At 40.4% G+C, this 12,432-nt stretch overlaps 2 protein-coding genes across 3 annotated transcripts; one reads left to right on the forward strand and one right to left on the reverse strand.

The window, feature by feature from the left end:
* The first annotated feature begins 13 nt into the window (after positions 1-13).
* Positions 14-5,312, forward strand: odc1 (ornithine decarboxylase 1). The gene is made up of 11 exons (XM_051393471.1): positions 14-166; positions 1,100-1,248; positions 1,491-1,628; positions 1,842-2,015; positions 2,143-2,315; positions 2,421-2,637; positions 2,722-2,805; positions 2,924-3,086; positions 3,191-3,306; positions 3,429-3,643; positions 3,764-5,312. The coding sequence occupies exons 3-11, from the start codon at positions 1,527-1,529 to the stop codon at positions 3,900-3,902; spliced, it is 1,383 nt and encodes a 460-aa protein (XP_051249431.1). The 5' UTR covers positions 14-166; positions 1,100-1,248; positions 1,491-1,526; the 3' UTR covers positions 3,903-5,312.
* Positions 5,313-6,331: 1,019 nt separating this feature from the next.
* On the reverse strand, positions 6,332-12,024 carry LOC127359492 (G-protein coupled receptor family C group 6 member A). Of its 2 annotated transcripts, XM_051393383.1 has the most exons (6): positions 11,790-12,024; positions 10,789-11,101; positions 9,769-10,572; positions 9,358-9,561; positions 9,158-9,275; positions 6,332-8,259 (listed from the first exon to the last, which is right to left on the reverse strand). In XM_051393383.1, the coding sequence occupies exons 1-6, from the start codon at positions 11,987-11,989 to the stop codon at positions 7,334-7,336; spliced, it is 2,565 nt and encodes an 854-aa protein (XP_051249343.1). In that variant the 5' UTR covers positions 11,990-12,024; the 3' UTR covers positions 6,332-7,333. The 2 variants fall into 2 exon arrangements, with proteins under 2 accessions (XP_051249343.1, XP_051249352.1); XM_051393392.1 differs by lacking the exon at positions 6,332-8,259 and having other exon boundaries at positions 9,176-9,275; positions 9,353-9,561.
* Between the last annotated feature and the right edge of the window lie 408 nt (positions 12,025-12,432).

The following is a 12,432-nucleotide window of genomic DNA, read 5'->3' on the forward strand; positions in this document are numbered from 1 at the left end:
ATAAATACTCTCGGGCTCCTTTACCGGCTTCCACAGCAGTCGTAGCCCAGTAAGAGAGGCGGCACTCCAGCACTCCTGCAGCGGACTTCATTGTGAAGGGAACTGCTGTTTTTTTTAATCCTAGCATCGGGTCTAATGGACAAACTCTTTGTAAATGCTTTTTAAGGTAAGACTTTTCGATTTCGTATTACTAAGAAGAACGCTTTAACTTAAATGCTTGTCAATTGACGGTAGCAAATGTTAGCTAGCAGGCTTATTCGGTTATGGCGGCTTAAAACGGACAATGAACCAGGAACTTAGTAGGGCAGGGTATTCTTCCTATTTTACCGTAACCATAGCGTCAATTTGATTCAAAATGGAATCGTTCTGCGTTATTACCTAACGGTAACTAACAGTAATGTTACTAACGCTACGTGGCCGGTGTGTTAACGTTATCTAACGTTCGCTAGCGACCATTCTGTTGAAACTACTAACGTTAAATCGGCATAACGTTTGCTGGTATTGGCCACTTTTTTCGGGCTATAGACTTCGGTGATGTGGTATTGCACTAATCAAATTTTCGAATTGCCGGTGTAAAGTAGAATAAACCACGTTAACGTACATGTTAAATTGCCTCATGGCATGAAGAGCTCTAACGGAACCGGCATTTTCGTGCTTGCGTCACTTGTTAGTCACTGATTGGTTCATTTTGATGCTGTTATTTGCGTCAAAGGCGGGTCTTCTTTGTAATTGGATTAAATGTGGTGTGGGCGGGCCTTAAACACTTGGTAGTTTCAGTGACTTTTTTTGTGCAAATGGTGTCAAGTTGTCATGCCATAGTAATAAAATGGAGCGCTATTAAGACGAGACTAGATGCGTATGTCTTGCGCAGTCTTGTCAGTTTCAAGTCGATCATAATGGGTTTAATAGAATAATGTTTTTGTTCAATTTAGAAAAATACTATTAATTTATAGAAATTCAGACACACATTTGTATTGAATTTATTCTTGAGCTTTAAACCCACTAAAGTTGAGTCCTAGATAGTTCTGTGACTTTCCTGACTCATCCTTTCCCCTTGAGAATCCAGTTTTTGTTAAATACTGTTAACTACTCTTTACAGAATACTCACTCTAGGAGAAGACACACTGGCTACTCAGCAGGCCCTGGCATTGAGTCTTATTTGAAGGGATTCAATTTCACTGGTGAACCACCTTGGCTTCTCTGCACCTGAGTAACAGCAACACTAAATTCCATCTCTTTCATATTCAAGTAAGTGTCCCACTTTCTGTTTGCAGCTTGATTCAATTCTGCATTGTCATCTTATAGAGATAATACTGTAACAAAATTGTAATTCAGTCAAGTATCCTGCTCTGAGAATTGCTCACACTTGCACTGTTCAAGTCTTTCCCATGATTGGGGAATAAAATAGACTTTAGTAATCAAGGATACAAAAGACACTGTGTTCTCAAAGCTGAATGCAATCTCAATATGTCTTCCCCTCCCTCTTCCAGTTTACTAGCAACCAATCAAAAGGACGTTTTGTGACCATGAACACTGCCACTCCCACTGAGTTTGAATTCTCTTTCCTGGAGGAGGGTTTCTCTGCCAGAGACATTGTTGAGCAGAAGATAAATGAGTCATCCATGACGGTAAGTATCCTGTGCTGACATTGTTTAGGGAATACACAGAAGGCCCCATTTGTTATGTGATGAATGTCAATAGGATGCAACTGAGATGCAAGCTATTTAATTGAAATCCTACACTACAGCGTTGTCAGTCATATTAGTGTTATTTGCAAAAGTCTTTGTTACAGAGCTGCTTTTGTTAAACACATATAACCTTTTTCCATCATATTATTACAGGATGACAGGGATGCCTTCTATGTCTGTGACTTGGGGGATGTGCTGAAGAAACAGCTGCGCTGGGCAAGAGCCCTGCCTCGCGTCACTCCTTTCTATGCTGTCAAATGCAATGACAGCCGGGCTGTAGTTATGACACTGGCATCCCTGGGAACTGGCTTTGACTGTGCAAGCAAGGTGGGTGTTGGGGAATTTCCATGGCACTAGATGGTCTCAGAATGACACAATACAAAGCTCTCTTGATGATTAGATGAAATTGCATTGGCAGCTCGTGTTTTTAAATGTTGGCTTTGTCCCCCTCTAGATGGAGATTCAGCTGGTTCAGTCTCTGGGAGTGGATCCAAGCAGAATCATCTATGCCAACCCCTGCAAGCAAGTTTCTCAGATCAAGTATGCATCTGCCCATGGGGTCCAGATGATGACCTTTGATAGTGAGGTGGAACTCATGAAAGTGGCCCGCTGTCATGACAATGCCAAGTGAGACATTAAATTCCTTAATATGAAAGCTGTGGTGGAATTTTCTTTATCTGCCTTCTCTCCATGTATGTCCCTTCACTAACTCTTTTTCTGCTCTGTGCTCAGGCTGGTGCTGCGTATCGCCACAGATGACTCAAAGGCAGTGTGCCGCCTCAGTGTGAAGTTTGGGGCTCCACTCAAAGCTTGTCGAGGACTTCTGGAGCGGGCTAAAGAACTGGGGCTGGATGTAATCGGTGTCAGCTTCCATGTTGGCAGTGGCTGCACTGACCCCGAGACCTACGCCCAGGCTATCGCTGATGCCCGCTGTGTCTTTGATATGGGGGTGAGTTGTTATAGAATTGCATATGCAACTGATATGTAGATTTTTACCTAGAAAACTTACTTAACACAATTTTGTGACCTCTAGGATGAGCTGGGCTTCAACATGGACCTGTTGGATATTGGAGGTGGTTTCCCTGGTTCAGATGATTCTGTACTCCAGTTTGAAGAGGTATGTTTTATTTTTTTGTGGCATTTTATAGGCTAAATATTATTTTATTTTAGAAAAACAGTTTTATTACAGTCTGATATTTACCTGTGGATACTTCCTTCCTTTGCTTCTTTGCTAGATCACAGCAGTAATCACCCCAGCCCTGGACAAGTATTTCCCTGCAGACACTGGTATTAGGGTCATTGCTGAGCCAGGGCGCTTTTATGTGGCGTCTGCTTACACACTGGTTGTCAACGTCATTGCCAAGAAGGTCATCATGGATGACGAGTCAGCCTCTGACGGTAACTGCCTTGATTTTAAAGAGACTGATTCAGAAAAAGAATTTATTCTGCAATTAGATTTGTAACATTTCTCAGTAGTAAAATGATTTATGCTTCCTTCACAGAGGAAGACGAAGGGACCAATGATAGGACTCTGATGTACTATGTCAACGATGGAGTGTACGGATCCTTCAACTGTATTCTCTATGACCATGCTCACTGTTTGCCAACACTGCACAAGGTAAGTCAAGTTCAAGGGTTGAAATGGCAACCAGTATCTCATCATATAAACAGTTCAGTGAATGGTGAAACAAATGGTTAACTCTTCTGCGTGTTTGTTTCTCCACCTCTTATTACTCATAGAAGCCAAAGCCAGATGAGGTCATGTACCCCTGCAGTATTTGGGGCCCAACATGTGACGGCCTCGATCGCATTGTTGAGCAGTGTTTCCTGCCTGACCTGCAGGTGGGCGACTGGCTTGTCTTTGAGAACATGGGTGCCTACACCGTGGCCGCCTCCTCCACCTTTAATGGATTCCAGAGACCTGACATCTACTATGTCATGTCCCGCCCTGCCTGGTGAGTAGATGCCACAGAATCTGAAGGTGGTCGTCTGTAATGGATGGACTTTCTGGTGTATGATCATGAAAGTTTGTGTTCCTAGACAATCTTAACTTTTATCGCCATTGTTTTCTACAGGCAACAAGTGCAGCAGATCTGTTCCCAGGGCATGCCAGCTCCTGTGGAGGAGTCTTGCCTGTTTGAAGTGCCAGCCTGCTGTGGCCGAGAGAGCAGCTTGGAGATGCCCACGAAGGCCTGCCAGGCCAATGTGGTTTAAACTTGTACTGTACATCACAGCAGTGTTCTCGCATCCTTTGTATTTGTTTTTTTTCTTCTCCCCAGATCCGGTGAAATTTCAAGGCCAGTTACTTGACAGGAGAATGAGAGGGATATTTTGTGCAAATTTCTGCGTTCTGTATGGAAGCTGGGGATCAACCCTCAATGAAATGAGGCTGAATCACACTCTGAGTGTCTCTGTGTGTTCCAGGCAGTGTGACAGGGCAACTCTGTACTTGAACTTGTTTCTGCAGTCTTCCTGTCCTAATTTGGGGGAACTGACTGTAGTTGATGATGAACCTATTTACTGAACTGGAGTAGTGTAGGGAGAGGAACTTGTTGCTTGAAAAAGAAATCACAAAACTGCTTTTATTGAAGGTTTCCCATCACCTCTGGATTCACAGAATCTGAAACTGTAGCAGCAGTCCCAGGAGGTGAAGGGTTTCCAGTGCTATTCATTTTATAATATAAAAGTATAGTAGAAGATTGCTTCCATCTTAAGCAATCACCAGTGCTAACTGACCTGCAAAATCTAGACGGTTGGTTTATTAAATTGCTGATCATTAAAGCCCTGTTAACAGCTGAAGTCACATCCCTAGCTAGTAACTCGCAAAGAGGTGGTTGGAAGGGTGATTTAATTCCTCAAAAATGGCTGCTATGTATTTATATTTTCCATGATCTCCACTTCTATACAGAACCTGCCAAGTGTTAGTCCTAAAGATTATGTTTTTTTTTTCATTCATAATCTAGCTATATTCAGTGTCTTTGTGTTCCATAAATGCATCTCTGCTGGTCTTCACATCCTAAATGGAATATGCATGGCTACAAACACGGCACACAATTACCACCAGGCAAGTGCAAGTGGCTGGTAGGTTGGTTTCACTCACCAGCCAAAAAACGATGGTAATCTATTGAGTGGCTGGTAACATCTCAACAATCACCATCCATTTGCACCCTGGGTTCAAAAAACCTCAAAGGAAATACATACATCAAATCCTGCATATCAAAACACCACACAGTGCTAATATGGCTGCAGCATATGAACCCACTTGTCAGACACCAATATAGATACATACACTAGACAGACATTTCAGCTACCCACGTCAAGCATGTCGTCCTTGTATTTGTCTGGGTCACCAGACACTACAGAAACGCATCTTCAAGATTAACACTTAAAACACAGGGACTCAAGAAGCACACTGCACCTCTCCTCTTCTCCTCCTTATTTTATTTTATCTTTTTTTGTAACTTGTAGAAGGCAAGAAGTCTGTTCGTGACAAGAAGCCGTGTTTAACCATACTTTGAAATGGATACGAAAGAGACGGGACTGCAAAATCATAATGCTTTCCTATGGAAACTTTTTGAAGTTTTGTATTTTTTTAATAAATAAAACATTAGGTGCAGAGCCGAATTATGGATGTTGTGTGTTTTTTAATACCCCATATGTACAAAAAGCTTTGAAGGACTTGTATAGGCAGTATTGGTACGCAGAAAGCTATTCACAGGTTGTTGCAAGAGTCCCATCTAGTGGTTGCAGAGGGAACTGTTTTAAACCAGTGTGACATTCTCAGCTTTGCATTTGCAGAGTTTTCAATAACAGCTGCAATGATTAGTTGATCCAAAGAAATTAGTTGCCAACTATTTTGATAATCAAGTAATTCTATTAGTCATTTTTTAACCAAAAATGTCAAACATTAGCTTGCTCCTGCTTCTTTAATGAAAGGGTTTGCTGCTTTTAGTAATTGTAAATCAAGGGTCTTTGTGTTTTGGGAAATTGTGATGTTTTTTTCCACATTTTTTGACATTTTATAGACTAAACTAATTGATTAATGGTGAAAATTAATCTCTGGATTAATCAAATAGCTGAAATAAATAAATGTTCTTTCTTTTCACAGTTATCTGCCTTCTACTCAAAACTGCTTCACACGCAATGTAATTGATTTTGCATGTCAGCTTAGAATCAACCCTGAAATACACCCTTTTACTCAAATAGCACTCATGCACCAAATGTGGTTTAAAATAACGTCGCTACACACAATGTAAATCATCCCTCTAGTGTTACCTGACCTTTAAAGATTCTACACGACGCAACTACTGGATTATATAACATGCTCAATCTTCAAGATAACTGATAAACTTTGTTCCAGAGACTAAGTTTCTATTAAAACTGTTACCATCAGTTAACCTTCAGAGTAAATGTAGTGTAATCATATGTTTACTGATGTATTCACTACACCTACTTCTGCTGTTGTATTTGTCTGGTAATGTTTAGTGAAATGTTCACGCTGTATACATTTATCTTCAAACCCCAGGTTAAATTGATGTGTTTGTCTCTGTTTGTTTTCCACTGTGGAGCAGATTAATTGTTTATACAGAGAACATGCCATGGACCAAATGTTCAAGGTACACAGGAAGAGCAGGACTGCAGTATTCACACAGAAAAGCAACATTTATTCATTGACAGTATATAGCCCTTCATGGTGAAACATCTGTCAAATTATATTTACGCAAAATGAAGTGAAAAGCAAAACAGTAATTGCAGGTGTCAGTTAAGCAGTGTGTCTGACTCATATCTGAAAGACGCACATAAAACTGATACACAATAAAGGTCAGGGACATGACATAAAACAAAAAGTAAAAGGTGTCTTTCGCAGTTTCCCCATCTTTTATCCTGTATATACAATGGCAGTTCGAAAATTCAAGATGATCTTATATTAACATCTTTTGAAAACAACTCATGATTTATCAGCAGTGGTAATAACAGCAGTAAAGATAACAAATGCAATGACACAAGCTTTAGAACTTCTAAGGATTGTATACGAGAAAAAAGGTTCAGTAAATGTCGTGCGTATGGCGAGACACAAGTAGCCTAGTGTACATACAGTGTGTGATGATATTCATTCTGGGAAATACACTCATACACACAGAAGGCTGATATCACAACTGCCAACAGCAGCCAGCCATCCATTCCTCCCATGAACCACTTCTTGTAATAATAAAAATATAAAATAATGTATAAATGTAATAATAAACTTAATCTATACAGCGCTTTTCAAAAACAAAGTTAAGTGCTTTACATGGTTGAACCAGCATTGGAACATTTCAGCACTGAGGTAACTAAATCAAGATCATACAGAAATAAAATAAAGTAAAACCCCAACCAGTAAAGATACATTCTAACAATAAAGCAGGACAGATATGTTGGCAATAAAGCGGTGTGCTAGAATGAATAAATCTCTTTTTGAGATTATGTTTCGAAATATGTCCTTTAAACAGCCTCTCACACTTAAGCACTTATCTAAGTCTGTGCCGTTGAGCCAGAGAGAAACTGGCCAAACACCAGTGGCTGTGAATTCAGCAAAGGAAGAGAGATTTTTGTGCGGCTAATTGTAACCCATCACCCGCACAGCATTTATAAATGTACATGCGAGGTCAGGATTTGATCACAGCCATGTTGTTCTGCTCATAATGCTTCCTGATGTACTCGGTGATGGCGTGCTGATTATTAATCTCTTTCCTGAACACCATGATGTAACACTTTGGGGCCAAGTGACAGCAGAGGATGCTGTAGCTAGAAATTAGAATGGCTGCACCTTCAATGGCACGTTTGTACTTCCCAATCAAACTGATATAAATTGGGATTAAAAGGATCCAAATGATTAAAAACAGCATCATACTGGTGGTGATTAAACGTGCATTTTTATACAGATCTGGCAACTGCTTACCTTTGAATGCAAACAGCAAACAGCTAACGGCCAAGAAACCATTGTAGCCTAACATGGCTATAAAGAACTTGTCGGAGCCTTTGTCACACTTCAACACGATGGCATTGTTTAGTGTCTCTTTATCAGGAAACGGGGGATTAAAGTACAGCCATGATACACAAACGGCCAACTGGACCCCAAAGACAATGGTCACCACAGCCAGCGGCCGATTGAGCTTCTTCTTCCAGGACCCTATCTTCAGATCAAAGTTGAAGCCCACTAAGATTTGGAAGAGGTTGGCCAGAATGCAGGCCATGCAGAGGGACAGGGCTAGGCCAAAAACAGGCAGGCCTACCATGCAGCTAACCCTAGTGGGCTCTCCTGTGAAGGTAAACATAACGCAGAAGCAGGCCAGCAAGGAAAAAAGCTCCAAGAAACACAAGTAGCCTCCAACAGCCTTCACAATGGGAGTGCTATGATACATTGTAAACAACATAGCAAACACAAATATAACAAATATCCCAAAGACTCCCAAGCAACTCAAAATAATAACAAAGGGATCTTCCCAATGTAGGAATTCAACAGTTTTGTTCAAACACTTATCCCTCTGTGGAGATGAAAACTCATCTTGACTGCAGCGTTGACACTCCTCACCTGTGGAAGTACACAAAGAAATGTGAATTTAATATTTTTGCATATTCATCAGAAGGATCGTGTGAGAGATACACAGACAAAGACAAAAAACATTTTGTTTTGCATAAAAAAGGAAGTACCAAGCCACAGCAGCAACTCAACCTCACAGTACAGCAGTAGTGTGACAGTAACGTTCTGCAGTATTTGCATATAAATGCAAAACTTCCTCAGACATTTGGGAAAACAAGACTGTCCTCAGTTAGAATTATACTGAATAGTATAGTAGTTTGGTATGCTACTCATGCACAAGCAGCAACTCTGTGGTTGGCAAACAAAGCCAACACCAAGTAACAAAACCTGCAGTTCCTCTAACGGCCACTTGAGGCTGGCTACAGAAGTGAGTCCATTTTCACAAGGCCCGATACTGAAAACGGAAAGAAGCTGGAATGCTTGGTAAACAGGACATGCCATTTGTTATGTTTACCATAGCTTTGGCAACTGCTAATTCAACTCCTAATGTGTTATTTGGGCAATGTAAAAATAATTGTTCTATTAACATATTAGCTTATATCAGCATGGAGTCAAGACATGTTTTCTGTGTCAAGGTGTGATCCAGAGCCCAATCATTTGCGTACTGTTTGTTTGGATAAATAGATAAAGATAAAGAGATAGATTTGATGCTGTATATTCACACAGCCCTCACAGCAGACACCGAGGATAAATAAATAATATAAACCATACATCTAGAGTCCCTAGTCATCTAACCATCACAATCTGGCCCTTATCAAAGTCGCTCAAATCCTCACACTGCCCATTTTCCCAGGTGGTGAATATTTCATATGGGAAAGGAAGGAAACTGTTGAGTTGAGATGAGATGACTGTTGATCATCTTGCTAGAGATTAATAATAAAACACTTACCATTTCCAGCAGAAAACTCCCCATCTGCACATGGAACACAATCTTTGCAGCACTCTTTGCTTTGCATTTTCAACTCCTGCCCTGGCGCACATGTTTTGGAGCAGTTGTAAGCAGTCACCTGTGAAAGACAAAACAGAATCAGTGCGACATGATACACATGAATTATTTTTGGAAATAAATATGTGATGAACTGACCTTACCGTCACATTGCGCTTTCCAACAACATCAAATGGGATTATGATTTCTTCTCTATGTGGCCAGTATTCTCCAACATTTTCTATGCGTGTGGAATTAGTTGTGTTCCAATACACAATATCATACCCTAAACTGGGGTCTCCATTGTCATTAAAAAATATATGTGTGGTGTTCACGGTGAAGTTGACTTTCTTGATTTCCTTAAAAAGCTGTGGAGACAATCAGTACATTTTGTTATTGTTGCTTTTACCGACATAAAACAGGATACTAAAAAAGGCATTTTCAGTTTGATTTTTTTGGAAATACCCTAATTTGCATGGACTCAGCAGGAGTGCAAATAAGCGTATTTCCTGTTGGTTTAAAGACACATGCAATATCAATATGAAAAATATGTCAGAAAGATAACTCCTCTGTACCTCCAGGGCTGTAAATTTTCCGCTATGTTTACACTGCTGGTTGTCACACTTCAGCAAGTGTCTGAGACCCTCAACAATGACTTGAACAGCTAAGTAGACATTGTATAATTTATCCATGTCAATGTTATCGGCCACACATCTTATGTCCTGACATTTCCCGGACCCGGGTTGGCTGTTTGTGGTAAAACAGTCACATTGCCTGTTGTCATCAGTCCGATAAGAACAAAGTGGATAATGGGTCAGGTAATGTTCGAGAATGGCGTTAGTGGTTCCATTGAACATTGACATGACGTAGTCTTTGAAGCTAGGCACCTCGTTCATCTTAGAGATGAATCCAAAAACCTCCCCGGCCTTCTCAATGCCTTTCAGTTGGTAGACTTTTGAAGAGGTGGACCATGAGTCACTTGCAATCCAAGTCCTGTTGAGTTTCTGATTAATGGCTTCTCGCATGATGGGACCCACATTGGTGTCTTTGGTGAACATGATGATGGCCTCGGCAGAGGATTTATTAATTTTGCTCACCAGCGCGTTCACCTTCGTAAGGTCTTCGTAAAAGTCACCAGGTAGGATGTCAATGAATTCAATGCAGATTTTCTTTATTTCACGGAAGATGTACACAAGGTTATCACTGCCATACTTCCCGTACTCATCATCACTTCCTACAATGGCCACGGATTTCCAATTAAACTTGTACACCAGCTTAGCAATGGCCCGTGTCTGATGCTCATCACTAGATATTGTTCGCAGAAAAGTGGGAAACTTCCTCTTCCTGCTGAGGTGTTCACTTGTTGATGCATAGCTAATCTGGAACAAACAGGAACAAATCATGAAACAATGTTTGTATCTAGAGACACAAGAATGATATTTGTTACCATTATTGCATTAAATGCTACAGAATCTTAAATTAAAATAGGAATTCTGTCACAATCTTGTCATTAGCCTCAAACTACACAAAGGCATTCAAAATCTTTTTCATTTTTAACTGTAGTATTTGGGAAAGTATTAATAGGGAGAACAAACCTGGGTCACTGATGACAGAGCAATAACTCGTGCAATAGCTATTGATACTTCAGAATACCCTTCACCAATCACTGCCTTTGTTTGGGGTTCAGGTAAAGCAGATTGAAAGCTTGCAGGTACTAAACACCTCTCAGGGTCTGATTGGTTCTTCAGCAGCTGGAGCGTTGCTCTGATGGCAAAGTTGACATCTCCACAAGTGTCATAGATGTCATATCCTAGGGTGAAGTCAGGTAGAACCCTTGGTGTGCGCTGGTTTATTTCTCTGATGGTGTATATCATCACTTGAGTGCGTAAGAACGACTTGAAATCATACCTAAAATTGCCAGAGGACAGATCAAATTATTGAATATATTATAGTCACCTTAACAAATTAATGTTGAAAGTGTCTTATTCAGGGTTCCCACCTTTTGGGTTTCACTCTAAGAAATAATTTTCTTTCCACTTGCTCACAAACAGCCATATAAATTAACAGTAGTCCTAGTATTTACACATTTTCCCCAGTTTGTCCATGATGAAGTGCCTCAGGTTCATTACAGGTAGGTGGTCAGCGTTTTTCTGCAGTGATTTGACAAAATGTTTCCTCTAACCCAGGTTTATGAAGGCAGTCTGACTGAATGAGTGTCAATAATACAGTACATTTTTTCCAGAGAACATAGATTATTTCCAGTATATCTGGTCATTTTAATCAATTTCCAAGCGTTTCCACAAACAAGTCCCTAAATATACAGGTCTTCCACAAAACGTGGGACATCTGCTTATATTTGTGGGGTTTCTTTTGCATTTTTAAAAGAAAATCAGCTTCTACCAATTAGGCATGATAAATATGTGGAATCAAAAATGCCGATTTTGTCATGTGTAGCCACATCTTGAAAGCTTCCACAGCCGATTTTGTGTTGCCACCTCTGACAGGAAAGATTCTGCTAGGCTTTTCCTTAACATACTAAATGTAGTCATTACTTATTAATGGGTTAACTGATTCATTTCAATGAGGTCATACTTACGTGCTACATTTAAGTGGTCCGGGCATTGTGCTCCTATTAGTTTCTCGGTGAACAGGGAAAAGTCCTCCAATGATGATGTCCCCAGGGGAGTATGCATGCAGAAGACCATTCTCTCCTGAACAAGGGCAGAATGCCTTCAGGATACTGACAAAAAGCAATAACAACATTGTGGATACACGGGGGTGAACACATGTATGCATTTGTTCCTCTCGCTAGAGTGTGAACTGATACCTGAAGAATACTTCTTATAAAAAAAAAATAATGTGGGAAGTCAAAGGATCGTTTGCATTGGCAGACAGAACCTGTTATTTGATGCAAAACACTTCCTATTCCATCTTTAAAATACTTGTTAGGCACGAGAACTGCGAGGTGATTTGAATTGCTCATACAGGAGGGTTCATTCACAGTTATGTAATTCATTATCAGTCTTCATGATCTCTAATCTTTAGACAGGGCAGGAATCTGTTTTGGAAACGTGCAACTGTTAGGTCAGTGACCTAAAGCTGTGTCTGTGGCACAGTTTGCACTACAGCCCATGAGAGGGCAGCATGCTCACTGAATATCTTGTGCCTTGAAATAGAGAGGATTATGTTAAAACTCACGTATGCCATCATGGTAATTTGTTCAGTTAATGTAGTTAGAG

This window comes from Dicentrarchus labrax, unplaced genomic scaffold (genome assembly GCF_905237075.1).
Source record: "Dicentrarchus labrax unplaced genomic scaffold, dlabrax2021, whole genome shotgun sequence".
In the NCBI taxonomy this organism is placed as follows: Eukaryota; Metazoa; Chordata; class Actinopteri; family Moronidae; genus Dicentrarchus; species Dicentrarchus labrax.

Bases quoted from the DNA above. Each gene is read 5' to 3' on its own strand.
- LOC127359492 (XM_051393383.1), bottom strand. From the start codon at position 11,989: ATGCATACATGTGTTCACCCCCGTGTATCCACAATGTTGTTATTGCTT. The intron at 9,276-9,357 runs GTAAGGTCAGTT...TGTCTTTCACAG, and splicing joins TTGGAAAGCGCAATGTGACG to GTGACTGCTTACAACTGCTC. The intron at 8,260-9,157 runs GTAAGTGTTTTA...GTACTTCCACAG, and splicing joins GGAGTTTTCTGCTGGAAATG to GTGAGGAGTGTCAACGCTGC.
- odc1 (XM_051393471.1), top strand. From the start codon at position 1,527: ATGAACACTGCCACTCCCACTGAGTTTGAATTCTCTTTCCTGGAGGAG. The intron at 1,629-1,841 runs GTAAGTATCCTG...ATATTATTACAG, and splicing joins TAAATGAGTCATCCATGACG to GATGACAGGGATGCCTTCTA. The intron at 3,087-3,190 runs GTAACTGCCTTG...CTTCCTTCACAG, and splicing joins TGACGAGTCAGCCTCTGACG to AGGAAGACGAAGGGACCAAT.